We start from the raw sequence: 13,550 nt of genomic DNA, 5'->3' as shown, positions 1-13,550 counted from the left end.
ATCTCTCCATCTATTTGTATCATCTTTAATTTCTTTTATCAGTGTCTTATAATTTTCTGCATACAGGTCTTTTGTCTCCTTAGGTAGGTTTATTCCTAGATATTTTATTCTTTTTGTTGCAATGGTAAATGGGAGTGTTTTCTTCACTTCACTTTCAGATTTTTCATCATTAGTGTATAGGAATGCCAGAGATTTCTGTGCATTAATTTTGTATCCTGCTACTTTACCAAATTTATTGATTAGCTCTAGCAGTTTTCTGGTAGAATCTTTAGGATTCTGTATGTATAGTATCATGTCATCTGCAAAGAGTGACAGCTTTACTTCTTTTCTGATTTGGATTCCTTTTATTTCCTTTTCTTCTCAGATTGCTGTTGCTAAAACTTCCAAAATTATGTTGAATAAGAGTGGTGAGAGTGGGCAACCTTGTCTTGTTCCTGATCTTAGTGGAAATGCTTTCAGTTTTTCACCATTGAGGATGATGTTGGCTGTGGGTTTGTCATATATGGCCTTTATTATGTTGAGGAAAGTTCCCTCTCTGCCTACTTTCTGGAGGGTTTTTATCATAAATGGGTGTTGAATTTTGTCAAAAGCTTTTTCTGCTTCTATTGAGATGACCATATGGCTTTTCTCCTTCATTTTGTTAATATGGTGTATCACATTGATTGATTTGCGTATATTGAAGAATCCTTGCATTCCTGGGATAAACCCCACTTGATCATGGTGTGTGATCCTTTTAATGTGCTGTTGGTTTCTGTTTGCTAGTATTTTGTTGAGGATTTCTGCATCTATGTTCATCAGTGATAATTGGCATGTAGTTTTCTTTCTTTGTGACATCCTTGTCTGGTTTTGGTATCAGGGTGATGGTGGCCTCGTAGAATGAGTTTGGGAGTGTTCCTCCCTCTGCTATATTTTGGAAGAGTTTGAGAAGGATAGGTGTTAGCTCTTCTCTAAATGTTTGATAGAATTCGCCTGTGAAGCCATGTGGTCCTGGGCTTTTGTTTGTTGGAAGATTTTTAATCACAGTTTCAATTTCAGTGCTTGTGATTGGTCTGTTCATATTTTCTATTTCTTCCTGATTCAGTCTTAGCAGGTTGTGCATAACTAAGAATTTGTCCATTTCTTGCAGGTTGTCCATTTTATTGGCATAGAGTTGCTTGTAGTAATCTCTCATGATCTTTTGTATTTCTGCAGTGTCAGTTGTTACTTCTCCTTTTTCATTTCTAATTCTATTGATTTGAGTCTTCTCCCTTTTTTTCTTGATGAGTCTGGCTAATGGTTTATCAATTTTGTTTATCTTCTCAAAGAACCAGCTTTTAGTTTTATTGATCTTTGCTATCATTTCCTTCATTTATTTTTCATTTATTTCTGATCAGATCTGTATGATTTCTTTCTGTCTGCTAACTTTGGGGTGTTTTTGTTATTTCTCTAATTGCTTTAGGTGCAAGGTTAGGTTGTTTATTCGAGATGTTTCCTGTTTCTTAAGGTAGGATTGTAGTGCTATAAACTTCCCTCCTAGAACTGCTTTTGCTGCATCCCATAGGTTTTGGGTCGTCGTGTCTCCATTGTCATTTGTTTCTAGGTATTTTTTGATTCCCTCTTTGATTTCTTCAGTGACCACTTCGTTACTAAGTAGTGAATTGTTTAGCCTCCATGTGTTTGAATTTTTTTATAGATCTTTTCCTGTAATTGATATCTAGTCTCATAGCATTGTTGTGGAAAAGATACTTGATACAATTTCAATTTTCTTAAATTTACCAAGGCTTGATTTGTGACCCAGCATATGATGTATCCTGGAGAATGTTCCATGAGCACTTGAGAAAAATGTGTATTCTGTTGTTTTTGGATGGAATGTCCTATAAATATCAATTAAGTCCATCTTGTTTAATGTATCATTTAAAGCTTGTGTTTCCTTATTTATTTTCATTTTGGATGATCTGTCCATTGGTGAAAGTGGGGTGTTAAAGTCCCCTACTATGAATGTGTTACTGTTGATTTCCCCTTTTATGGCTGTTTGTATTTGCCTTATGTATTGAGGTGCTCCTTTGTTGGTTATGTATTGAGGTGCTCCTTTGTTGGGTTCATAAATATTTACAATTGTTATATCTTCTTCTTGGATCAATCCCTTGATCATTATGTAGTGTCCTTCTTTGTCTCTTTATTTTAAAGTCTATTTTCTCTGACATGAGAATTGCTACTCCAGCTTTCTTTTGGTTTCCGTTTGCATGGAATATCTTTTTCCATCCCCTCACTTTCAGTCTGTATGTGTCTCTAGGTCTGAAGTGGGTCTCTTGTAGACAGCATATATATGGGTCTTGTTTTTGAATCCATTCAGCCAGTCTGTGTCTTTTGGTGGGATCATTTAATCCATTTACATTTAAGGTAATTATCAATATGTATGTTCCTATTATCATTTTCTTAACTGTTTTGGGTTTGTTCTTATAGGTCTTTTCCTTCCCTTCTCTTGTGTTTGTTGCCTAGAGAAGCTCCTTTAGCATTTGTTGTAAAGCTGGTTTGGTGGTGCTGAACTCTCTCAGCTTTTGCTTGTCTGTAAAGTTTTTAATTTCTCCATCAAATCTGAATGAGATCCTTGCTGGGTAGAGTAATCTTGGTTGTAGGCTTTTCCCTTTCATCACTTTAAATATGTCCTGCCCCTCCCTTCTGGCTTGCAGAATTTCTGCTGAAAGATCAGCTGTTAACCTTATGGGGATTCCCTTGTGTGTTATTTGTTGTTTTTCCCTTGCTGCTTTTAATATGTTTTCTTTGTATTTAATTTTTGACAGTTTGATTAATATGTGTCTTGGCGTATTTCTCCTTGGATTTATCCTGTATGGGACTCTCTTTTCTTCCTGGACTTGATTAACTATTTCCTTTCCCATATTAGGGAAGTTTTCAACTATAATCTCTTCAAATATTTTCTCAGTCCCTTTCTTTTTCTCTTCTTCTTCTGGAACCCCTATAATTCGAATGTTGGTGCATTTAATGTTGTCCCAGAGGTCTCTGAGACTGTCCTCAGTTCTTTTCATTCTTTTTTCTTTATTCTGCTCTGCAGTAGTTATTTCCACTAGTTTATCTTCCAGGCCACTTATCCGTTCTTCTGCCTCAGTTTTTCTGCTATTGATCCCTTCTACAGTATTTTTAATTTCATTTATTGTGTTATTCATCATTGCTTGTTTCATCTTTAGTTCTTCTAGGTTCTTGTTAAATGTTTCTTGCATTTTGTCTGTTTTATTTCCAAGACTTTGGATCACCTTTACTATCATTATTCTGAATTCTTTTTCAGGTAAACTGCCTATTTCCTCTTCATTTCTTAGGTCTGGTGGTTTTTAACCTTGTTCCTTCATCTGCTGTGTGTTTTTCTGTCTTCTCAGTTTGCTTATATTACTGTGTTTGGCGTCTTTTTGCAGGCTGCAGGTTCATAGTTCCCGTTGTTTTTGGTGTCTGTCCCTAGTGGCTAAAGTTGTTTCAGTGGGTTTTGTAGGCTTCCTGGTGGAGGGGACTAGTGCCTGTGTTCTGGTGGATTAGGCTGGATCTTGTGTTTCTGGTGGGCAGGTCCACGTCTGGTGGTGTGTTTTGGGTTGTCTGTGGACTTATGATTTTAGGCAGCCTCTCTGCTAACGGGTGGGGTTGTGTTACTGTCTTGCTAGTTGTTTGGCATAGGGTGTCCAGCACTGTAGCTTGCTGGGCGTTGAGTGAAGCTGGGTGTTGGTGTTGAGATGGAGATCTCTGGGAGATTTTCACCATTTGATATTACGTGGAGCTGGGAGGTCTCCTGTGGACCAGTGTCCTGAAGTTGGCTCTCCCACCTCAGAGGCACAGCACTGACTCCTGGCTGCAGCACCAAGAGCTTCATCCACATGGCACAGAATAAAAGGGAGAAAAAGTAGAAAGAAATAGAGGATAAAAGAAAAGAAAATAAAGATAAAATAAAATCAAGTTATTAAAATAAAAATTATTAAGAAAAAAAAAGGACGGATAGAACCCTGGGACAAATGGTGAAAGCAAAGCTATACAGACAGAATCTGACAGAAAAGCATACACATACACACTCACAAAAAGAGGAAAAGGGGAAAATATAATAAATCTTGCTCTCAAAGTCCACCTTCTCAATTTGGGATGATTCGTTATCTATTCAGGTATTCCACAGATGCAGGGTACATCAAGTTGATTGTGGAGATTTAATCTGCTGCTCCTGAGGCTGCTGGGAGAGATTTCCCTTTCTCTTCTTTGTTCGCACAGCTCCTGGGGCTCAGCTTTGGATTTGGCCCCACCTCTGCATGTAGGTCACTGGAGGGTGTCTGTTCTTCGCTCAGACAGGACGGGGTTAAAGGAGCCGCTGATTCGGGGGCTCTGGCTCACTCAGGCCTGGGGTAGGGAGGAGCACGATGCAGGGCAAGCCTGCAGTGGCAGAGGCCAGTGGGACATTGCATCAGCCTGAGGCGTGCCGTGCGTTCTCTCTGGGAAGTTGTCCCTGGATTCCGGGACCCTGGCAGTGGCGGGCTGCACAGGCTTCCCAGAAGGGAGGTGTGGAGAGTGACCTGTGCTGGCACATAGGCTTCTTGGTGGCGGCAGTAGCAGCCTTAGCATCTCATGCCCGTCTCTGGGGTCCGCGCTTTTAGCCGTGGCTCGCGCCCATCTCTGGAGCTCCTTTAAGCAGCACTCTTAATCCCCTCTCCTTGCGCACCGGGAAACAAAGAGGTAAGAAAAGGTCTCTTGCCTCTTCGGCAGGTCTACACTTTTCCCCGGACTCCCTCCCGGCTAGCCATGGTACACTAACCCCCTGCAGGCTGTGTTCACGCTGCCATGCCTCTCCCTGCGCTCCCACCCACGCCCGCCCTGGCGGGTGAGCAGACAAGCCTCTTGGGCTGGTGAGTGCTGGTCGGCACTGATCCTCTGTGCGGGAATCTCTCCGCTTTGCCCTCCATACCCTTGTTGCTGCGCTCTCCTCCTCAGCTCCTCAGTTTCCCCCCTCCACCACATGCAGTCTCTGCCTGCGAAGGGGCTTCCTTGTGTGTGGAAACCTTTCCTCCTTCACAGCTCCCTCCCACTGGTGCAGGTTCCGTCCCGATTCTTTTGTCTCTGTTTATTCTTTTTTTCTTTTGCCCTACCCAGGTACGTGGGGACTTTCTTGCCTTTTGGGAGGTCTGAGGTCTTCTGCCAGCGTTCAGTAGGTGTTCTGTAGGAGTTGTTCCACATGTAGATGTATTTCTGATGTATCTGTGGGGAGGAAGGTGATCTCTGCGTCTTACTCTTCCACCATCTTCCGATTGTTTTTTTGACATCGAGCTACATGAGCTCTTTGTAAATTTTGGAGATTAATCCCTTTTCTGTCACAGCATTTGCAAATATTTTTTCCCATTCCGTGGGTTGTATTTTTCATTCTGTTTATGGTTTCCTTTGCTGCGCAAAAGCTTTTAAGATTAATTAGGTCCCAGTTGTTTGTTTTTATTTTCATTATGCTAGGAGATGGATTAAAAAAAGATACTGCTGTGATTTATGTCAAAGAGTGTTCTGCCTAGGTTCTCCCCTAAGAGTACTATAGTATCCAGTCTTACATTTAGGTCCTTAATCCATTTTGAGTTTATTTTTATGCATGGTGTTAAAGAATGTTCTAATTTCATTTTTTTTACCTGTAGCTGTCCATTTATTCCAGCACCATTTATTGAAGAGACTGTCTTTTCTCCACTGCACTGTATATTCTTGCCTACTTTGTCGTAGATTAATTGACCGTAGGTGCATGGGTTTATTTCTGGGCTTTCTATTCTATTCCATTGATCTATATTTCTGTTTTTTATGCCAGTACCGTATTGCTTTGATGACTGTACCTTTGTAGTATAGTCTGAAGTTAGGGAGCCTCATTCCTCCAGCTCTGTTTTTCTTTCTCAAAATTGTTTTGCCTATTCAGGGTCTTTTATGTTTCCATACATATTTTTAAATTTTTTGTTCTAGTTCTGTGAAAAATACCATTAGGAATTTGATAGGGATTGCAGTGAATCTATAGATTGCCTTGGGTAGTGTAGTCATATTCACAATATTGATTCTTCCAATCCTAGAACATGGTATATCTTTCCATCTGTTTCTGTCATCTTCTGTTTCTTTCATCAGCATCTTATTGTTTTTGGAATACAGCTCTCTTGCCTCCTTAGGTAGGTTTATTCCTAGGTATTTTATTCTTTTTGAAGCAATAGTAAATGGTATTATTTCCTTAATTCTTGTTTCTGATCTTTCATTGTTAGTGTATATAAATACAACAGATTTCTGTGTATTAATTTTGTATCCTGTAACTTTACCAAATTTAACCTCCAGGTGTTCGTGTTTTTTTCCTGTAATTGATTTCTAATCTCATAGCTTTGTAGTTGGAAAAGATGCTTGATATGATTTCAATTATCTTAAATTTACCAACGCTTTATTTGTTTCTCAGTATGTGATCTATCCTGGAGAATGTTCCATGTACATTTGAGAAGAAAGTGTATTCTGCTGCTTTCAGATGGAATGTCCTATAATTAAGTCTATCTGTTCTAATGTGTCACTTAAGGCTTCTGTTTCCTTATTGATTTTCTATCTGGATGATCTGTCCATTGATGAAAGTGGGGTGTTAAATCTCCTTTTATAGATTTTACCATTTGCCTTATATATTGAGGTGCTCCTATGTTTGGGGCACATGTATTTACAATTATTATATATTCTTCTTGGATTGATTCCTTGATCATTATGTAGTGTCCTTCTTTGTCGCTTGTAACAGTCTTTATTTCAAAGTCTATTTTGTCTGATACGAGTATTGCTGCTCCATCTTCCGTTTGATTGCCATTTGCATGGAATACCTTTTTCCATCTTCTGTCAGTCTGTATGTGTCCCTAGATCTGAAGTGGGTCTCTTTTAGACAGCATATATATGGGTCTTGCTTTTGTATCCATTCAGCCAGTCTATGTCTTTTAGTTGGAGCATTTGATCTGTTTATGCTTAAGGTAATTATTGATATGTATGTTCTTACTGCCATTTGGTCAATTGTTTTAGATTTCTTTTTGTAGGTCTTTTTTCTTCCCTTCCTCGCTTGTTCTCTTCCTTTGTCATCTGATGACTGACTTTGGTGTTGTGTTTAGATTCATTTTTCTTTTGTGTGTGTGTACCTATTGTGAATTTTCAGTTTGCAGTGACCATGAGGTTTTGATAAAGGCAGTCTGTATATAAACAAACAAGATTGTTTTAAGTTGCTGGTCTTTTAATTTCAAGTACATTTCCAGTATCCTGCATTTGTACTCTCCTCACGATTGCTGGCTTTGATATCATATTTGTGTGTGGATGATTTCCTACTTCTACTGTATGTTTGCCTTTACCTCTGAGCTTTTCCATTTATAATTTTCTCATTTGTAGTTGTGGCCTTTTCTTTTCCACCTAGAGAAGTTCCTTTAGCATTTGTTGCAAAGCTGGTCTGGTGGTGCTAAAAAAATCTTAGCTTTGCTTGTCTGTAAAGCTTTTGAATTCTCTGTTGAACCTGAATGAGAGCCCTGCTGGTTAGAGTATTCTTGGTTGTAGGTTCTTCCCTTTCCTCACTTTATATATATAGTGCCACTCCCTTCTAGCTTGTAGAGTTTTTGCTGAGAGATCAGCTGATTACCTTATGAGAATTCTCTTGTGTTATCTGTTGCTTTTCCCTTGTTGCTTTCATTATTTTTTTTCTTTGTCTTTAATTTTTGTCAATTTGATTACTATGTGTCTTGGTGTGTTCCTCCTTAGGTGTAGCCTGCCTGGGACTCTCTGTGCTTCCTGGACTTGGGTGACTATTTCCTTCCCCATGTCAGGGAATTTTTCAGCTATTATCTCTTCAAATATTTTCTCAGGTCCTTTCTCTCTCTCTTCTCCTTCTGGGACCCTTATAATGTGAATGTTGGTGTGTTTATGTTGTCCCAGAGGTCTCTCAGGCTGTTTCATTTCTTTTCATTCTTTTTTCTTTATTCTGTTCTGCAGCAGTGATTTCCACCATTCTGTCTATCAGCTCACTTACCCATTCTTCTGCTTCAGTTATTCTGCTATTGATTCCTTCTAGTATATTCTTCATTTCAGTTATTCTATTATTCATCTCTGTTTGTTTCTAGGTCTTTGTTAAACATTTCTTGCATCTTTTTTATCTGTACCTCCATTCTTTTTCCAAGATCTTGGATCATCTTTACTATCATTTCTCTGAATTCTTTTCTTTTTTGGGTAGATTGCCTATCTGCACTTCACTTAGTTGTTCTTCTGGGGTTTTATCTTGTTCCTTCATCTGGGACATATCCCTCTGCCATCTCATTTTGTCTAATTTTCTTTGATTGCATTTTCCATTCTGCAGCCTGCAAGGTTGTAATTCTTCTTGCTTCTGCTCTCTGCTCCCTGGTGGATGAGGCTGTCTAAGAGGCTTGTGCAGGCTTCCTGGTGTGAGGGACTGGATCCTGACCACTGGTGGGTGGGCAGGGCTGTGCTCAGGAAGACTTTAAGCAAACTGTCTGCTGATGGGTGGAGCTGTGTTTCCACCCTGGTGGTTGTTTGGCCTGAGGAGACCCAGCACTGGAGCCTACAGGCTGTTGGGTAAGGCTAGGTGTGAGGAGGAAATGGCAGCCTCCAGGAGGGCTCACACAATGAGTACTCATCAGAGCTGCCACTGCCAGTGTCTTTGTCCTGGCAATGAGCCACAGGAGACTCTCCAATACTAGCAGGTAGGTCTGGCCCAGTCTCTTTGGAGGTCACTCCTTTCTCCCCTGAGTGCTTGTGTGCATCCTCCAAGAGTGGAGTTTCTGTTTCTCCCAGTCCTATGGAATTCCTGCAGTCAAATCCTGCTGGCCTTCAAAACCAGATTCTCACAGGCTCCTCCTCACATTGTGGCTTCTTCTTTGTCTTTGGATGTAGAATATCCATTTTGGTAGGTTCCAGCAGGTTTTTTGTTTGTTTGTTTTTTGTCAGTTGTTGTTTGGTTAGCTGTGATTTTGGTGTTTTCATAAGAAGAGGTGAGCTCACATCCTTCTACTCTGCCATCTTGTCTCCATCCTTATTAACTTCAATTTTTGTCAAATGTATGCTGATAGCTTCTCCCCATGTTTTCCTGTGGTCTCTGGTAGGTCCTTGGATGATGATTCTTTGAAGGAGGGGAGATGGTGTACCTTTTAGTCTGGGTCTAGGTGCAGTCCAAGTGCTCACAGCAAAAGTAAGCACATATGAAAAACTCAGTCATTCAGACCACATGCCACTACTCCACACTGTGCCAACTGCCGATTTTGTTTTATTTTTTTCTAAAGCAAGCACTTCTCAAAGTTTACTGTAAAAGCCTCTTGGGAGAAAAATGGACATAAACACCTCAAAAAAGCATTGAAACAAAAGAAGTATGAAGAAGTCATGGGATGCCAACATGTCAGAATATTATAGGTCACAATGGTCACAAGAGTATTGTACGGATCCAGGAATTGAGTATTGTATGGATCCAGGAATTAATAGACAAGGCAAGAAAAAAGTAGTTACTAGCATTGATTGTGGTTGTCTCTCTTGATAATGGGTTAATTTTGTTCTCTATGTGAGAAGTAAGCCAAAGACATTGTGATAGCAACCGTTATGCTCCTCTCCATTTCCCAGCCTCCTTTGCAGTTGGGCTGAGGTCATATAATTAGTTAAGGTCAATGAGATGTATCCAGAAATGATTTAAGCTGCTTCCATACCTGTTTTTTTCAAACATCCTGTGTAATCTAACAGCTTTCTCTCTCGTTGCCCCTTGTGAATGTGGATGCCACGTTTTTCAGATAATGGTGGTAATTTGCAACAGCCTGGATCTCTGAATCACTCCTTAGAAGAGACAACCTTCAGCAAGCTAACCAACAGCAGCCTGTGACAGAAGCAAAAAATAAATATCTGTTGCATTAAAAAAAAAAAAAAACCTGACCTTTTAAAAAAAAACCATAAAAATGATCTATGTATCCCTGCCTCAGACAGTTGAAATACATTTTCAACTTACTTAAGTCTTTAAACATTCATTGCCAATCAATCAATTTAAAAATGATCATTAAAAAGAAGCTGCATTATGTCTCGAAAAATATAACATGATTAGTTATCAGATCTCACGTATGAGAAAAATGATCCAAACAAGAAAATAATAAAAATAATTCCCCAAAAAAAGGCCATATGATTGATAGTCTGTTCATCTTTACTAGGTTTTCCAGGGCAATTTTGACAATGATACCCACAGAAAAAACGTCATCGACCCTCCCATCTATGCACGGCACATAAGGATCCTTCCTTGGTCCTGGTATGGGAGGATCACGCTGCGGTCTGAGCTGCTGGGCTGCACAGAGGAGGAGTGAGGAGATCCCACAGCCCACAACCCTCCTCTCTATTTCCCTAAAAGTATCTCCACGGAATGAACTCTGCAAAGTCTATCGGAAATTGGATGGAATTTTTCATGAAAAAGTGATCAAATTACGGTAGGCCATTAACTGTCTTCTTAAGGAGGTCTAAGCCTGCCTTTTCAAAGGTTTAATTTGATTTTTATCATTTAAATTTCTTAAGCAACATCACATTAGCTGTGAATTACTTTTCGCATTGTTTTCTGACTTCTTCATACTGGTTGAAATATATTAGGCAAAGAAAGTAGCACTCTTGATAGCAAGGGTAAAAAAATCTCACAGTTATCAAATAAAAGCAAGAGTTGTTAGAGCTTTCATAATCAATACTCAACTTATTCTTATAAAAAGAATACTGCAATGTTAGCAATAAGTTTTTTTTCCCTTCTGTAATGAATCTATATTATCCTAATTATTTCCCTGTGCCTGACAAACACTGTCAGAGTTTATAACCAAAATTTGAAGAATCTGTAACATGCAATACTAACTGAAATTATAATTCTCATCTTACTTCTAATCAGAGATTATGTGATCTTTCTCTTAGTGCTATTCTATATATTGCCTGAATAAGTCCATACTTTTCCCAATTGACTTTTGTCCTATTACTTGCCTAAAAGAAGTATCATGTTTGTGTGTGTGTGTGTGTGTATATATACACACGCACATATATATACACATATATATGAAACATGATTATCAGTAGATTGAGCATATTTAGCATCAGTAGATTGAATCTGCAATTCTCTTGTTTTTGAAGGAAGCTATAACTATGTAATCTCCAAATATTTCCTTTATAAAGACCTCAATACTACCATTTTGCAAAATTAACAACAAAATCACATTATGTTTCTTTAAGACAAAATTTAAATCTTTGTTTTGATGGTATTTCCATAGCCTTATCTTTACTTTAAAATAATAGAAAAATTGTCTACTTTTTTTTTAGCAAATATTGACATAGTGCTGCATAACTTGGCCAAGCATATTCATCATTTCTTTGTTCATCTCTGCACTTCCTGTGAAACTAGAATTTTATTGAGGTTTGAAATTAGTGGTGGTTTCTCAGGAAAGCACAGTGCATAGACATTTGTGAGAAAAGAAGTGTTTACTAATGACAAAAACCATTTTCAGGGTGAAAATTGATTTCTATCTATTTTGCTTCAAAGGTCCTGAAAAAATAATAAGCAATTATCATAATGATTTGTTATTGATAATGAGGTTTCATTGCCATTCTCTCAAATTAAGGCTCACACTGCCTCCATGAAAGTCCTCAACATCTAATTTATAAGCTTTACAAGTATTTGTTTTATAAGGCTTAGACACAGAATTACTGGGGTTTTAAATTGTGTCCTGAAAAAGAAAGTATGGTGTGTGTACAAAACATTGACGTCCTGTGCAACACTGCTAAGTTCTTTTTTTCCTTATTATTTGTGCTGCATAACAGAAGCCGCTAGAATGTTACTGTCTTGTTTGTCCATGTGTTAACAGCATTTCTTGATGATGTATATATGGAGTGGTCTTCAATCATAGTGAATTTAAAGAGAAAGTCAATCAATCATAATGGCATTTTTAATAAGAGCAAAATTAGGACTGGCTGGCCACGTATTTGTCCTATGCCCACATGCTTTCTACTTCAGGCTCTTATTATAAAATTGTTGATTTGAAGCATCTGAAATGGTGATCAGTTTTTAGCATCTTCCTTTCAAAAACAAAATTGCCATGCCATCAATATCATCTTTTTAAGATAGCTTTAAATTAGGAATTTAAGTATTCTTAATTTGCTAAATTTTAAGGTCATGTTACAAATAATTGCTTAGGTCCCAAGCTATACACACACTCACTATGTAGCCAATGGCCCTTATTTCTTTAAAGATTTACTGTCCCACCAAATTTCTAGCCATTTTCTCTTGCAGGTTATGCACAATTCTTGATTCTTTTCAGAGTTCTTAAAATTATGAGTAATTCTTTGTAATGATTTAGTAATTTTTTGTAATGATTTACTTTCTCAAAATTATTCATGGCTTCTTATGATGTTTGTTTTAAATTTTATTTTACTGGTAGTTTTTTTCAAAACAATTTTCAAAGGGAGTTTGTTAAAATTTTGTTACCTTTTAGAAATACATACAAATGGCTTTCTGTTGCTTGTGCATTTTCTCTCTGCTCTATATGTTTGTTTTTCACCAACATGACATATTGTGGGATATCTCTTTATCCCATGATGCCCCAAATTAATGACAACAAAGGGATTCCCACATGTGGAAATGTTAATAATTATTGTGACATAGTATGTAGCTTTTGTGTCATTTGTATCAATGACAAAGTGAAGCAAAATTCACAGTAAAACAAGGAAAATCTCATAAGAACAAGGCACAGAAGAATCACCTAGCCTTCACCATATTAAGTAACTATAATATGCTAATTCTATAATCTATGAAATTACAATTTTAAACATATCCAGTTTATCTATGTCTTATTAAAAGCATTTATCATAATCACTAATTTTAATTTTAGGGTTGACTTTCTCTTTCTGAATGGCTTTGTAAGGGTTTATGTGAATTTTGAAGACTTAGGGTACTAGTCAACAAATTATGAAATATAATATTCACTGCTGGCATCTGATGTGTCAGTAAGTACAGAAATAACAAAGAAAGACACAAATAACCTTTGCAAACTTTCAAGCTGTGTAATACTCTAATGTTGGTTTTTTTCTTTGTATATATACTTAAATCATGTAGGATGTTGTAAAATCAGTATGACCTTGTCTAGTCTTCAAAGTTAAAATAAACTTTTGAAAATCTGGGATACTTTACTTTTGAAGCAGTTGTAATCAAACAAACACATTTGTAAGAACACACAAATTGTCTGAATGTCAATACCCACTACTCCTCTTAACTACATGCTGGTTTACTTTTTCTTTATACAGAAAAATGAAACAAGCACAGAAAAGAAAAAGGAACTCACAATAGCCTTCAAATGTACATTGATATCAGCCAAATTGGCCTTTCAAAACTTATTAAAATGTGTGCATTTCTCCTGCTTTTAGCTGTGGACATTTTATTGGAATACTAATAACCCAGTCAGTCATTTTTTTGTCTCATGCATATTTAAAGTCTTGTGCTCCAGGATTGATCTGCCTATTGGTAAACAGATGCTATTGCTGTTATTTCTATTGTTTAAGTACATGATTCTCAGGAGTAT

The 13,550-nt window shown here is 37.7% G+C and overlaps 1 protein-coding gene across 3 annotated transcripts in view; it reads left to right on the top strand.

Annotated features, from left to right (window-relative positions):
* The window catches only part of EDIL3 (EGF like and discoidin domains 3), a 424,408-nt gene extending 411,176 nt beyond the window's left edge, over nt 1-13,232 (top strand). For 2 of the 3 annotated variants that reach the window (XM_089909096.1, XM_089909098.1), the window contains one exon: nt 10,167-13,232. In XM_089909096.1, the coding sequence (XP_089765222.1) occupies nt 10,167-10,316 (150 nt within the window). In that variant the 3' untranslated portion in view covers nt 10,317-13,232. The remainder of the gene's footprint in view (nt 1-10,166) is intronic. The other variant, XM_089909097.1, reaches the window with a different exon arrangement.
* Nucleotides 13,233-13,550: the final 318 nt, after the last annotated feature.

This window comes from Delphinapterus leucas, chromosome 3 (assembly GCF_059928025.1).
Source record: "Delphinapterus leucas isolate spDelLeu-1000000601 "Yukka" chromosome 3, BTC_Dleu_Yukka2, whole genome shotgun sequence".
Taxonomy (NCBI): domain Eukaryota; kingdom Metazoa; phylum Chordata; class Mammalia; order Artiodactyla; family Monodontidae; genus Delphinapterus; species Delphinapterus leucas.
Note: the sequence above shows the minus strand (reverse complement) of the source record. Positions and strands in the feature narration are given on the sequence as shown.